The 13962-nt window shown below is 42.0% G+C and overlaps 1 protein-coding gene across 1 annotated transcript in view; it reads right to left on the reverse strand.

The window, feature by feature from the left end:
* LOC138670216 (multidrug and toxin extrusion protein 2-like) overlaps positions 1–13962 on the reverse strand; it is a 233364-nt gene that overhangs the window by 28342 nt on the left and 191060 nt on the right. The window contains exons 13-14 of the mRNA XM_069757363.1: positions 4546–4615; positions 4096–4228 (exon numbers count right to left, since the gene is read on the reverse strand). Of these exons, the coding sequence (XP_069613464.1) occupies positions 4096–4228; positions 4546–4615 (203 nt within the window). The remainder of the gene's footprint in view (positions 1–4095; positions 4229–4545; positions 4616–13962) is intronic.

Raw genomic sequence — 13962 nt, forward strand, 5'->3', positions numbered from 1 at the left:
TTAGGGCACATGACATTTTTTGATCACTTCCTGTTCTGATTTCTGGGAGGCAGAATAAATAAAACTCAGAAATTCAGAAATTATTTTTTTTTATTTTTTATGCCACTCTCTGTGTGGTAAAAGTGATAAGGCAGCTTTATTCTTTAAGTCCGTACGTTTAGCAGCTATACCACATTTATTTTCGCATATCTGTATTCTCTGAGCTGTAAATTTTTTTTTAGGTTGGAGTGGTATGGAAGCTTGTTTTTCGCATGACGTTTTCAGCAATACAATTTTTTTTTAGATTCGTATTTTTGATCTTATTTTATTCCACTTTTTGTTCAGCAGTATAATGCTAAAGCATTGTTTTTTGTCTAGTTTATTTTATTTTATTTTTTTTCCGGTGTTCATTGAAGGGGTTAACCAGAGTGACATTTTTATACGATGGACCATTCTCGATGCGGCGATACTAAATATGAATGCTTTTTTGCTAATTTTTTTTCATAACAATATCTTTTATTATTATTTGTTGATTTAAAAAAAAATATAGCAATGCTTATATTTATTTTTCTTTTAGTCGTATGTTCCTAAGGTTACTGAAGTACAACTGCAAGAATTTCATGAGTTTTTACACTTTTATTGACAAATACACACGCAGTCAAAATTGTTGGTACCTGTCGTTTAATGACAGAAAAACCCACAATGGTCACAGAAATAACTTGAATCTGACAAAAATAATGATAAATAAAAATCTATGAAAATGAGCAAATGAAAGTCAGACATTGCCTTTCAACCATGCTTCAACAGAATTTAAAAAAAAAATAAAACTCATAAAATAGGTCTGGACAGAAATGATGGTACCCCTGAAAATAATGTGACAAAAGAGACATGTTAAATCAAGGCGTGTCCCCTAATTAGCATCACAGGTGTCTACAATCTTGGAATCAGTGAGTGGGCCTCTATATAGGGCTACAGATACTCGCTGTGCTGTTTGGTGACATGGTGTTTATCACACTCAACATGGACCAGAGGAAGCGAAGGAATTGTTTCTGGAGATTAGAAAGAAAATTATAGACAAACGTGTTAAAGGTAAAAGTTATAAGACCATCTCCAAGCATCTTGATATTCCTGTGACTACAGTTGCACATATTATTCAGAAATTCAAGATCCATGGGACTGTAGCCAACCTCCCTGGATGTGGCCGCAGGGGGAAAATTGATGACAAATCAAAGAGATGGATAATACGAATGGTAACAAAAGAGCCCAGAAAAACTTCTAAACAGATTAAAGATGAACTTCAAGCTCGCGGAACATCAGTGTCAGATCGCACCATCCGTCGTTTTCTGAGCCAAAGTGGACTTCTTGGGAGATGACCAAGGAGGACTCTATTGTTGAAAAAAAAATCATAAAAAAATCAAGACTGGAATTTGCCAAATTACACGTTGACAAGCAGCAAACCTTCTGGGAGAATGTTCTATGGGCAAAAATGGAACTTTTTGGCAAGGTACATCAGCTCCATGTTCACAGACAGAAAGATGAAGCATATCAAGAAAAGAACATTGTGCCTACTGTGAACCATGGAGGCGGCTCTGTTATGTTCTGGGGCTGCTTTGCTGCATCTGGCACAGGGTGTCTAAAATCTGTGCAGGGTACAATGAAATCTCAAGACTATCAAGGGATTCTAGAGAGAAATGTGCTGCCCAGTGTGAGAAAGCTTGGCCTCAGTCGCAGGTCATGTGTCTTGCAACAGGATAATGACCCAAAACACACAGCTAATAACACCCAAGAATGGCTAAGAGGAAAACACTGGACTATTCTGAAATGGCCTTTTATGAGTCCTGACCTAAATCCTATTGAGTATCTTTGGAAAGAGCTGAAACATGCCGTCTGGAAAAGGCAACCTTCAAACACAAGACAACTGGAAAAGTTTGCTCTTGAGGAGTGGCCAAAATACCTGTCGAGAGGTGCAGAAGTCTCATTGACAGTTACAGGAATTGTTTGCTTGCAGTGATTGCCTCAAAAGGTTGTGCTACAAAATTTTAAGTTAAGGGTACCATCATTTCTGTCCAGGCCTATTTCATGAGTTTTATTTATTTTTTTTTATTCTGTGGAAGCATGGTTGAAAAGCAATGTCTGACTTTCATTTTCATATTTTTTTTATTTATTACTTTTTTCAGATTCAGGATATTTTGTTACCATTGTGGGTTTTTCTGTCATTAAACGAGGGGTACCAACAATTTTGACCACGTGTGTACATAAGGTTTATGTAAAGAATCAACGTTTACAAAGTTGACCCTTATTTTTCAAATCTTCTACAATTTGACCTGGCATGTTGGATATCAGTTTCTGGGCCAAATCCTGGTTGATGACAACCCATTTGTTACGCCCAACCATGGCACACATGGATTTGGGGACCCATTGTGCCACAGGGTCAGACCTGCTCAAGAAGCAGCGTAGCTAAGCGGCTACCTGATGTTCACTGGAGCTCCTGAAGGTGGAGACAGACTGGGCTGCAGGTAGCCACCAGGTACCACTCCTGGGCAGAGCCTGGTACTGCAGATGCTGACACTGATTAGAGCTAGGGCAATGTGCAGAGACACTGGTCTAGGGTACTGGAACATGGATGGACCGGGGGATAATGTTCATGCACTGGTGTCACTGGGACCAGGGGACATCGTGAAAAAGACTGGCCGCACCTGGACCAGGGGACAATGTTCAGGCTCTAGCTGGTGCACGACAAGTGGATGCGGTTCACGATCTGGCCGCTCTGGGACCAGGTTCAGGTTCTGGTCACTGGGGGACCAAGGGACAAGGTTCATGCTCTGGCCGCTCGGGTACCAAGGGATGAGGTTCAGGCAATGGCAGCTTGGGGACCAGGGGACAAGGTTCAGGCACTGGCCACACCAAGACCAAGGGAAGAGGATACAGGACTGGCCAAATCGGGACCATGAGACTACGGATACAGGACTGGCAACACCGGGACCAGGGGAGTACTGATACAGGACTGGCCACACCAGGACCAAAGGACTACGAATACAGGACCTGTGGAAGAGCGGTTGTGCGAAACAGCCGTCGTCCGTTTGCAGTTCACGTTCTCCCTTGTTTCCCTCCCTGCTAATGACTCGTATGTCACAATAAAGGATTGGAATTTTAAGGACGGTGAGTACTCTTCATTCTTTTCATTTGTCTGGACTACGAATACAGGACTGGCCACACCAGGACCAGGGTACGTCACAAGTCACTAGTAGTACATACTACTGACTAATGATTTTACACATTAATTGGCCACTCCCTAGGGAAGAGGGAGTCTTTTATACAAGATGCCTCCCAGCTATTGGCTGGGAGCCATCTTGCAGGTATACTTATGCTAAATGCCTCTCAGCAATAAGCTGAAGGCATTTAGCAAAATGCACGCTGCCCCTTTAAGAGCAAGGGAGCAAACATGTGCACTAAGCATGCCACCGTTAGGTGCAGCACGCACGCAATGTCGGGGAATGTGCCGGAGGCCAGGGTGGTGATTAAGCTGGCGTTCCTTGCATGGAGGGAGAAGGGAACACCATACAGTGGCACAAGCAGCTCAGCTGCACTACATCATTCTTGCCTAATCAGTGTTTGTTATAGAAATAACAAACCAGGGTTTACTCAACTTCCCTAGGTCCACCGCTGCTCCGGTCGTCTGGTATTGCTAAAGAGCTAACGTCACGTCAACAGTACAGCAGCCAGTGAGCTCAGTGGCTCTACTTATGTAGATGGAATTGCCCTCTCAGAGGCGCTGAGCTCTCTCATCCCTGCTACACTGTTAACGTCACATCAGCAATACGAGACATCGGGAGCAGTGAAAGAGACTTTGCATTGGACCCAACTTGGTGATTAAAGTGTGGATTTTTTTTTCTAACAAACGGCATACAGGGAACAAATTTTTTTGAAAAGGGACAACCACTTTAAGTCTAATCTATTTTTATTATTACTACTGTTTCTTACCATAATATTTTTTCAGTGTTGCTCAGTCCTTTTTTTTTTTTGTGTACACAATTCATAGCTCTTTTCAACACTACCAACAGCATTACCGATTCTGTAAATCACTTTACAATACAATAATACTATAGTACTACTTACCTATCACTCCAAGTTTCGCTGCAAACATCAGAGAAATTCCTATGGGCAAACCCAGAAGGTAATAGCCAACAGCATTTGTAATTGCACCAATCTTCTGTTTTCCAGTTCCTCTAAGTATTCCAGCACAAGTGCCCTAAAATAAAAGATGTTATAAATAACAATAAGCACTGCCAATTACAAACATATATGGCATATACTGTACATATGACATGCATTCCTAGATACTCCTAGGAATTCCTAGATACTCCCTCTCCTAGTGTATCCTCACCCACCCCCTGCAGACTGTGAGCCCTCGCGGGCAGGGTCCTCCCTCCTTATGTACTCGTGTGCCTTGTTATCTGCTCATTTTTAATGTATTTGTCTATATTTGCCCCGTATTCACATGTAAAGCGCCATGGAATAAATGGCGCTATAAAAATGTATAATAATAATAATAATAATAATACTTACAGCTACAGCGTCACAAAGGTGAAACGGTGCAAAAATGAGCATTAGATGAGAAACCAGAACAACAATCTCCCTAAAGAAAAAAATAGTGAAAAGTCAATATCTGCAAATTGATATGCAACAATTTTTTAAAATAAAAAAAAGATATGAAATAGACACTACAGTCATGGCCAAAATTTTGGAGAATGACACCAAAATTATATTTTCACATGATCTGCTGCCCTCTGGTTTTTATTAGTGTTTGATAATAATAATAATAATAATAATAATTTTTATTTATATAGCGCCAACATATTCCGCAGCGCTTATGTCTGATGTTTATATCACACACAGAAATATAATTGCAATCATATTATGAGTACCAATAGGTTATATTGGCAGTTAGAATGAGTTAATGCAGCAAGTCAATATTTGCAGTGTTGATCCTTCTTCTTCAAAACCTCTGCAATTCTCCCTGGCATGCTCTCAATCAACTTTTGGACCATATCCTGACTGATAGCAGTCCATTCTTGCATAATCAATGCTTGCATTTTGCCAGAATTTGTTGGTTTTTGTTTGTCCACCCGTCTCTTGATGATTGACCACAAGTTCTCAATGGGATTAATTAAGTAAAAAGGGCAGCACACTGCAGCGCCAAAACATGCAAACTTGAAAACATGAAATTTGAACTGCATCACTGCACTAGAAATATGAAAAATGAGAGCTTTTAGCGCATAAAAATGGCCATATTTATGTGTACCTCGTAGCCACTTTACGGCATCTCTCTTATACGAGGTCCTACGCTTGACCTACCTCATCGAGAATAAACGTCTCCATCTGAATGGGTACATGTGAAACCTCTTCTTGGACTCAAATTCTCTCTTTCTGTGGAGGGGTATTGGACCTACTATAATTAAAACACCTGTGGCTAGGAGGCGGGGAGTGCACGATCAGAAGGCTAAAGAATACATTTCAAAAACCTGACCTGCACATCCAAACATAGACTGAGTGTGAACAGGTGCTGAACCCAGAGTCGCCAACTCGTATATAGTTAAGTAAAAAGGGCAGCACACTGCAGCGCCAAAACATGCAAACTTGAAAACACGAAATTTGAACTGCATCACTGCACTAGAAATATGAAAAATGAGAGCTTTTAGCGCATAAAAATGGCCATATTTATGTGTACCTCGTAGCCACTTTACGGAATCTCTCTTATACGAGGTCCTACGCTTGACCTACCTCATCGAGAATAAACGTCTCCATCTGAATGGGTACATGTGAAACCTCTTCTTGGACTCAAATTCTCTCTTTCTGTGGAGGGGTATTGGACCTACTATAATTAAAACACCTGTGGCTAGGAGGCGGGGAGTGCACGATCAGAAGGCTAAAGAATACATTTCAAAAACCAGGTGTTTTAATTATAGTAGGTCCAATACCCCTCCACAGAAAGAGAGAATTTGAGTCCAAGAAGAGGTTTCACATGTACCCATTCAGATGGAGACGTTTATTCTCGATGAGGTAGGTCAAGCGTAGGACCTCATATAAGAGAGATGCCGTAAAGTGGCTACGAGGTACACATAAATATGGCCATTTTTATGCGCTAAAAGCTCTAATTTTTCATATTTCTAGTGCAGTGATGCAGTTCAAATTTCGTGTTTTCAAGTTTGCATGTTTTGGCGCTGCAGTGTGCTGCCCTTTTTACTTAACTATATACGAGTTGGCGACTCTGGGTTCAGCACCTGTTCACACTCAGTCTATGTTTGGATGTGCAGGTCAGGTTTTTGAAATGTACTCAATGGGATTAATATCTGGGGACTTTCCAGGCCATGGACCCAAAATCTCTATGTTTTGTTCCATGAGCCATTTAGTTATCACCTTTGCTTTATGGCAAGGTGCTCCATCATGCTTGAAAAGACATTGCTGGGCGCCAAAATGCTCTTGGATGGTTGGGAGAAGTTGCTCTTGGAGGACATTTTGGTACTATTCTTTATTCATGGCTGTGTTTTTAGGCAAGACTGTGAGTGTGCCGATTCCCTTGGCTGAGAAGCAACCCCACACATGAATGGTTTCAGGATGCTTTACAGTTGGCATGAGACAAGACTGGTGGTAGCGCTCACCTCTTCTTTTCCGAATAAGCTGTTTTCCAGATGTCCCAAACAATCGAAAAGGGGATTCATCAGAGAAAATGACTTTGCCCCAGTCCTCAGCAGTCCACTCCCTGTACCTTTTGCAGAATATCAGTCAGTCCCTAATGTTTTTTCTGCAAAGAAGTGGCTTCTTTGCTGCCCTCCTTGAAACCAGGCCTTGCTCAAAAAGTCTCTGCCTCACAGTGCGTGCAGAAGCACTCACACCAGCCTGCTGCCATTCCTGAGCAAGCTCGGCACTGCTGGTAGTCCGATCCCTCAGCTGAAACAGTTTTAAGATACGGTCCTGGAGCTTGCTGGTCTTTCTTGGGCGCCCTGGAGACTTTTTGACAACAATCGAAGCTCTCTCCTTGAAGTTCTTGATGATGCGATAGATTGTTGACTGAGGTGCAATCTTTGTAGCTGCGATACTCTTCCCTGTTAGGTCATTTTTGTGCAGTGTAAAGATGGCTGCACGTGTTTCTTTAGAGATAACCATAGTTAACTGAAGAGAAACAATGATACCAAGCACCAGCCTCCTTTTAAAGTGTCCAGTGATGTCATTCTTACTTAATCATGACTGATTGATCGCCAGCCCTGTCCTCATCAACACCCACACCTGTGTTAATGGATCAATCACTAAAACGATGTTAGCTGCTCCTTTTAAGGCAGGACTGCAATGATGTTGAAATGTGTTTTGGTTGTTAAAGTTCATTTTCTGAGCAAATATTGACTTTGCAAGTCCAGTAATTGCTGTTAAGCTGATCACTCTGACATTCAGGAGTATATGGAAATTGCCATTAGAAAAAATGAAGCAGTAGACTTTGGAAAAATTAATATTTGTCTCATTCTCAAAATTTTTGTCCATGACTGTACACCTGGTGCGAGATATCAAAAATATATATCAAAGAAGGTTCCAAACAGCGCTATGGGAGGAACATACAGCCATAAATTTATAATTAATGGATAGACTATTCTAAGTTGTAATTGGATTACTGTGATACTGGTATCTGCAATACTCTTGATTTTCACAGAAGATCACATTAGTCCCACACAGAGTTCAGGAGGCTAAGATGGCCACACCAGAAACTGGATAAAAGAGGATCCACCTTCGAGAGGAGAATACCTTCAATATGTGAAACACGTTATTACCTTAGAAAAGGGGTAAAAGGGGTTTACCAGAAAAGAGGGAAAGTGAAGTTTTATGATAAACTGTGGACGCCTTAGCTGGAATTGGGGTGGGGAGGGATAAGGGAAGAACGCTCTGGGAAGTTTTTTGGGACAGTAGGAGTCATCACATAATACTAAAGTATATGCCGGTATAAGATATGCTAAGGGACGTGCGTGAGCTGTCTAAATGGGGAGAAAGTGGGGTGGGTTGGTAATGTTGGGATATATTGCGGGGGGGGGGGGGGGGGATTTTTCAAAATCCCCGTATTGTTGAAAAATAATCTGTTTGAGTCAAAAAAAAAAAGATGGCCACACCAGAACCTTCACTTTGTCCTGCTGTAGCCAATTACAGGTTGACTTGGCCTTGTGTTTTGGATCGTTGTCATGTTGGAACGTCCAGGTACGTCCCATGCGCAGCTTCCGGGCTGATGAGTGCAAATTTGCCTCCAGTATTTGCTGAAAACGTGCTGCATTCATCTTTCCTTCAACTTTGACCAAGTTTCCTGTGCCTTTGTAGCTCACACATCCCCAAAACATCAGCGATCCACCTCTGTGCTTTACAGTAGCAATGGTGTTCCTTTCATCATAGGCCTTGTTGACCTCTCTCCAAATGTAATGTTTATTTTATTTTGTGGCCAAAACTTCAATTTTGGTCTCATCACTACAAATTACCTTGCTTCAGAAGTTTTGAGGTTTGTCTCTATGCTGTTTTGCGTATTTGCATTTTTCTTCAAGTGACTCCTTATTGTGCATCTTGAAACAGCCACACTGCTAGTTTTCAGATAGACCTGTATTTCAGCTGATGTTATTTGTGGGTTGTTCTTTGCATCCCGAACAATTTTCCTGGCAGTTGGGGACAACATAATTGTTGGTCTACCTGACCGAGATTTTGTTTTTACAGTGCCCCTGATTTTCCACTTGTTAATCACAGTTTGAACGCTGCTGGCATTATCAATTCCTTGGATATCTTTTTGTATCCCTTTCCTGTTTTATACATTTCAACTGCCTTTTCCTGTAGATCCACTGACAATTCTTTTGCTTTCCCCATGACTCACAATCCAGAAATGTCAGTGGTTGGATGAAAGATGCAATAGTCTGTCTGGATCCCAGAAACTCACTCAGCTTTTATGCACACACACTGATTACAAGCAAACCGGTCACAGGTGAGGATGTTACCTTTAGTAGCCATTCAAACCCATGAGTGTCAACTTCTGTGCATGTCTTCTGTCTCACAACCATAAACAGTTATTCAACACCTTCAACTCCTCCGTCCCCAGCACCTCATCCCTCCCCACTTATCTCCGCTGAAGACTTTGCCTCATTTTTCAAGCAGAAGATTAATAGCATCAGAGACAGTTTTGGTCAACAACCCCCAGAGCCCTTCCTCCCGACTTCCCAGCCCTCCACCTCCAAAACCAACTTCTCCACCATTACAGATCATCTCTCCACTCTACTCTCAAGATCGCATCTCACCACCTGTGCACTTGACCCGCTCCCATCCCACCTCATCCCAAACCTCACCACAGTCTTCATCCCAACCCTGACCCATCTCTTCAACCTATCACTAACAACTGGTGTTTTCCCCTCAAGCTTTAAACATGCCTCCATCACACCTATCCTCAAAAAGCCCTCTCTTGACCCATCCTCTGTATCTAGCTATCGCCCTATATCACTTCTCCCTTATGCCTCCAAACTACTGGCACAACACGTTTACCTTGAACTGTCCTCCCATCTCTTTTCTTGCTCCCTCTTTGACCGCTTACAATCTGGCTTCCGGTCACACCATTCCACTGAAACTGCCCTAACTAAGGTCACCAATGACCTCTTAACCGCCAAGAGCAAGCGACACTACTCTGTCCTCCTCCTCCTCGACCTGTCGGCTGCCTTTAACACAGTGGACCATTCCCTATTATTAAAGACCCTCTCATCCCTTGGCATCACAGACTTGGCATCATACCTAACAGACCGGACATTCAGCGTCTCCCACTCACACACCACCTCCTCACCTCGCCCCCTATCTGTCGGAGTCCCACAAGGTCCAGTCCTAGGGCCCCTGCTCTTCTCCATTTACACCTTTGGCCTGGGACAGCTCATAGAATCTCATGGCTTTCAGTATCACCTCTATGCTGATGACACACAGATCTACATCTCTGGACCAGATATCACCTCCCTACTAACCAGAATCCCTCAATGTCTGTCCACTATTTCATCCTTCTTCTCCGCTAGATTTCTGAAACTTAACATGGACAAAACAGAATTCATCATCTTTTCCCCATCTCACACGACCCCCCCAACGAACCTATCCATTTTAGTAAATGGCTGCCCACTCTCCCCAGTCCCACAAGCTCGCTGCCTCGGGGTAATCCTTGATGCTGATCTCTCCTTCAAACCACATATCCAAGCCCTTTCAACTTCCTGCCGACTTCAACTCAAAAATATTTCACGAATCCGTTCATTCCTCAACCAAAAATCTGCAAAAACCCTAGTCCATGCCCTCATCATCTCACGCCTTGACTACTGCAACCTCCTGCTCTGTGGCCTCCCCTCTAACACTCTCGCACCCCTCCAATCTATTCTAAATTCTGCTGCCCGACTAATCCACCTGTCCCCCCTCTATTCCCCGGCCTCTCCCTTCTGTCAATCCCTTCACTGGCTCCCCATTGCCCAGAGACTCCAGTACAAAACCCTAACCATGACGTACAAAGCCATCCACAACCTGTCTCCTCCATACATCTGTGACCTCGTCTCCCGGTACTTACCTACACGCAACCTCCGATCCTCACAAGATCTCCTTCTCTACTCCCCTCTTATCTCCTCTTCCCACAATCGTATACAAGATTTCTCTCGCGTATCACCCCTACTCTGGAACCCTCTACCACAACACATCAGACTCTCGCCTACCATCGAAACCTTTAAAAAGAACCTGAAGACCCACATCTTCCGACAAGCCTACAACCTGCAGTAACCACCGATCGACCAAACCGCTGCATGACCAGCTCTATCCTCAACTACTGTATTCTCACCCATCCCTTGTAGATTGTGAGCCTTCGCGGGCAGGATCCTCTCTCCTCCTGTACCAGTTATGACTTGTACTATTTAAGATTATTGCACTTGTTTTTATTATGTATACCCCTCCTCATATGTAAAGCGCCATGGAATATATGGCGCTATAACAATAAATAATAATAATAATGTTATCAGGCCAAAATCACCGGGTTATGTGAACCTTTGATCAGGGTCATTTGGATGTTTTGGGTTGTCATTATGGTTTAAAAAGAGAAAGCACAATAATTTGACAATTGGCTTCAGCCAACCACTAACCATAAGTGGAGACAAAGTTTTGGTGTTATCATTCATTTTCTATGAAAAAAGGCCAAGAAAGCAAAAATTCTGCCGGGGTATGTAAACTTTTGAGCACAACTGTATATGTGCATAGTTGTTTGTGCTGTCAGTATTAGCACTGAGCACCGTCGCAGTCCCACTGAAGAGTTTATCTTATTATCGAGACCACTGCTGCCTGATGCAGCTAAGCTAATGCTGCGGTTGTAGAGTTAAGTAGATGTAGGTGCACATACAAGCTTCTCTGACCTGGTGATTACGTGCAGCGAAGGTTCCGTGAAGACTTGTAAAGTCTTCTGACACTGCAGTGGCAGGGTGCTTATGGTCTGAATGTTGGGATAACTGCTTACAGCTTGTATGTAGATTGCTCGTGTTCCAGGACGCTGCATCGGTGCCCTGGAACAATTACTGTCAGTTAAACTCTATGTTCAGTAGGTCAACGGTGAGCATGTTTCTAACTTTTGCAATGTGCTCTGGTGATGTCACCGAGATCTGAGCTAGACCCAAAATCCGACATGTTTCAAAAGCTGACAGCTTTCTTCATCAGGGATGGCTCACACTGAAGAGGGCAGACTTTTCATAGTGCTGGAGTTAGTTGTGTCAGTAATTGGCAGTACGTCCATACATAGCAGTCAGCAGTAGATTTGCTTATACTGTAACAGTTATTGCAAATTGTATGGCAATTTATTGGAACAAAAACAATTCTACCTCACTATTGAGGCCATTTGGTTTTAGGGTGTTGAGATAAAATATCCATTGAATCTCCTTGTGTGACATTTTTTTGATGAATTCTCCTCCCCGTCAGTCTTCTTTTCTTATTTGAATTTCCCACAACTTGGTATATGGTGATACCTCATGTTTATCCACATAATGTTTGGACCTGGGGTACCCATCAAATTTTTTTGTAATATTACGGATGTGCTCACCTGTTCGTTTTGTCAATGTTCTTTTTGTATGTCCGATATGCTTTTTTTTGACAAGGACATTCAATAAAGTAAATTAACCCTTTTGTCTGACAGGTGGTGAAATCTTTGATGGTGTATTGATCCTTTCCATCTACTCTTAGTGGTCAACGCAACAGTTGTATTCTCTGTAATTAGTTGGGTGTCTTGGGGTGTTTTAACTGTAGTTTGTATTCTGAATAAAAAGCCCTCATTGTATACTTTCCCCACAAATTTGGCTGTTAAAAGTTGCCTCTTTTTCAAAGTCATTGATCTCTGTACAATTTATATGCAATCTGGTATATTGCCCCTTATGAACATTGAGTAGTCTCTGTAGGTGGGATGTGGGAGGATCTCCACATCTTGTGGCGGCGGGCTGTGTGTGAACCGGTCCTATGGAAAAGACTTAACGATGACGTGATTTTTATGTGAGAAATGGAAAAGGTGTGCACTCAGCAAGTATGGAGCGTGCCGGCCGGACTGGAGAATTCCAAATAGTCAAGTAAAAAATAATCAGTTGCGCTCTCAGAGGATTGCAATAGTGTTCGATGTTATTTTAACATGGAGTCATCATTCACCACACCCTTGAATACCAAAAACAAGCGACGATGGATAGAGTAATGCGTAAGCGCTAGGATTCGTTTCAACCCAGCCTGGGTCTTTTTCAAACATCGCTATGAACAGTTATGCCAGGTACATGGAATAATTGGTTATTGTGTGCTGACCACCATAGTGTGGCTTCCCAAAGGGAGAGGGTGACATAAGTCTGGGCGCCAAGAGGACCAGGTGTAAAGCGCAATATGCATTGTCTGAAACGGTATGACAGCGCATATTGCGCTTTACACCTGATCCCCCTTGTGGTCAGCCACAATAACCAATAATTCCATTTACCTGGCATAACTGGACATAGCAATGTTTGAAAAAGACCCAGGCTAGGTCGAAAGGTAACCTATTGCTTAGCCATTGCTCTATCCATCATCGCTTGTTTTTGATACTCAACGGTGTGGTGAATGATGACTCCATGTTAAAATAAAATTGAACACTACTGCAATCCTGTGAGATCACGGCTGATTATCTTATATGTGATTTTTGTGTGGTCCGGAGGTGAAACCTCCCTTTTAGACCTTTTTAATGCCTTTTCTCCCAAAGCCGTTTGCACTTTCATGACCAGGCCCAATTTTACAATTCTGACCACTGTCACTTTATGAGGTAATAACATTTGAACGCTTCAACGGATCCCGCTGATTCTGAGACTGTTTTCTCGTGACATATTGTACTTCATTTTAGTGGCAACATTTCTTCAATAAGACTTGCTTTTATTTGTAAAAAAAAAAAAAACCTGAAATTTGGCAAAAATGTAGCAGTTTTCAAACTTGTAATTCTTATGCCTTAAATCAAAAGAGATATGTCACACAAAGTAGTTAATAAATAACATTTACCACATGTCTACATTTAGAAATCATTTATTTTGTTATGAAGTTATAACGGTTAACAGTTGACCAGCGATTTCTCATTTATCCAACAAAATTTACAAAATCATTTTTTCAAAGTCATTGCAATTTTCACATTTTGAATTTTTATTTTGTTAAACCAGAGAGGTATGTGACACAAAATAGTTAATAAATAACATTTCCCACATGTATACTTTACATCAGCACAATTTTGGAAACAACATTTTTTTTTGCTAGGAAGTTATAAGGGTTAAAATTTGACCAGCGATTTCTCATTTTTACAACGAAATTTACAAAACCATTTTTTTTAGGGACCACCTCAGATTTGAAGTCAGTTTGAGGGGTCTATATGGCTGAAAATACCCAAAAGTGACACCATTCTAAAAACTGCACCCCTCAAGGTGCACAAAACCACAT

Source organism: Ranitomeya imitator, chromosome 3 (assembly GCF_032444005.1).
Source record: "Ranitomeya imitator isolate aRanImi1 chromosome 3, aRanImi1.pri, whole genome shotgun sequence".
NCBI lineage: Eukaryota > Metazoa > Chordata > Amphibia > Anura > Dendrobatidae > Ranitomeya > Ranitomeya imitator.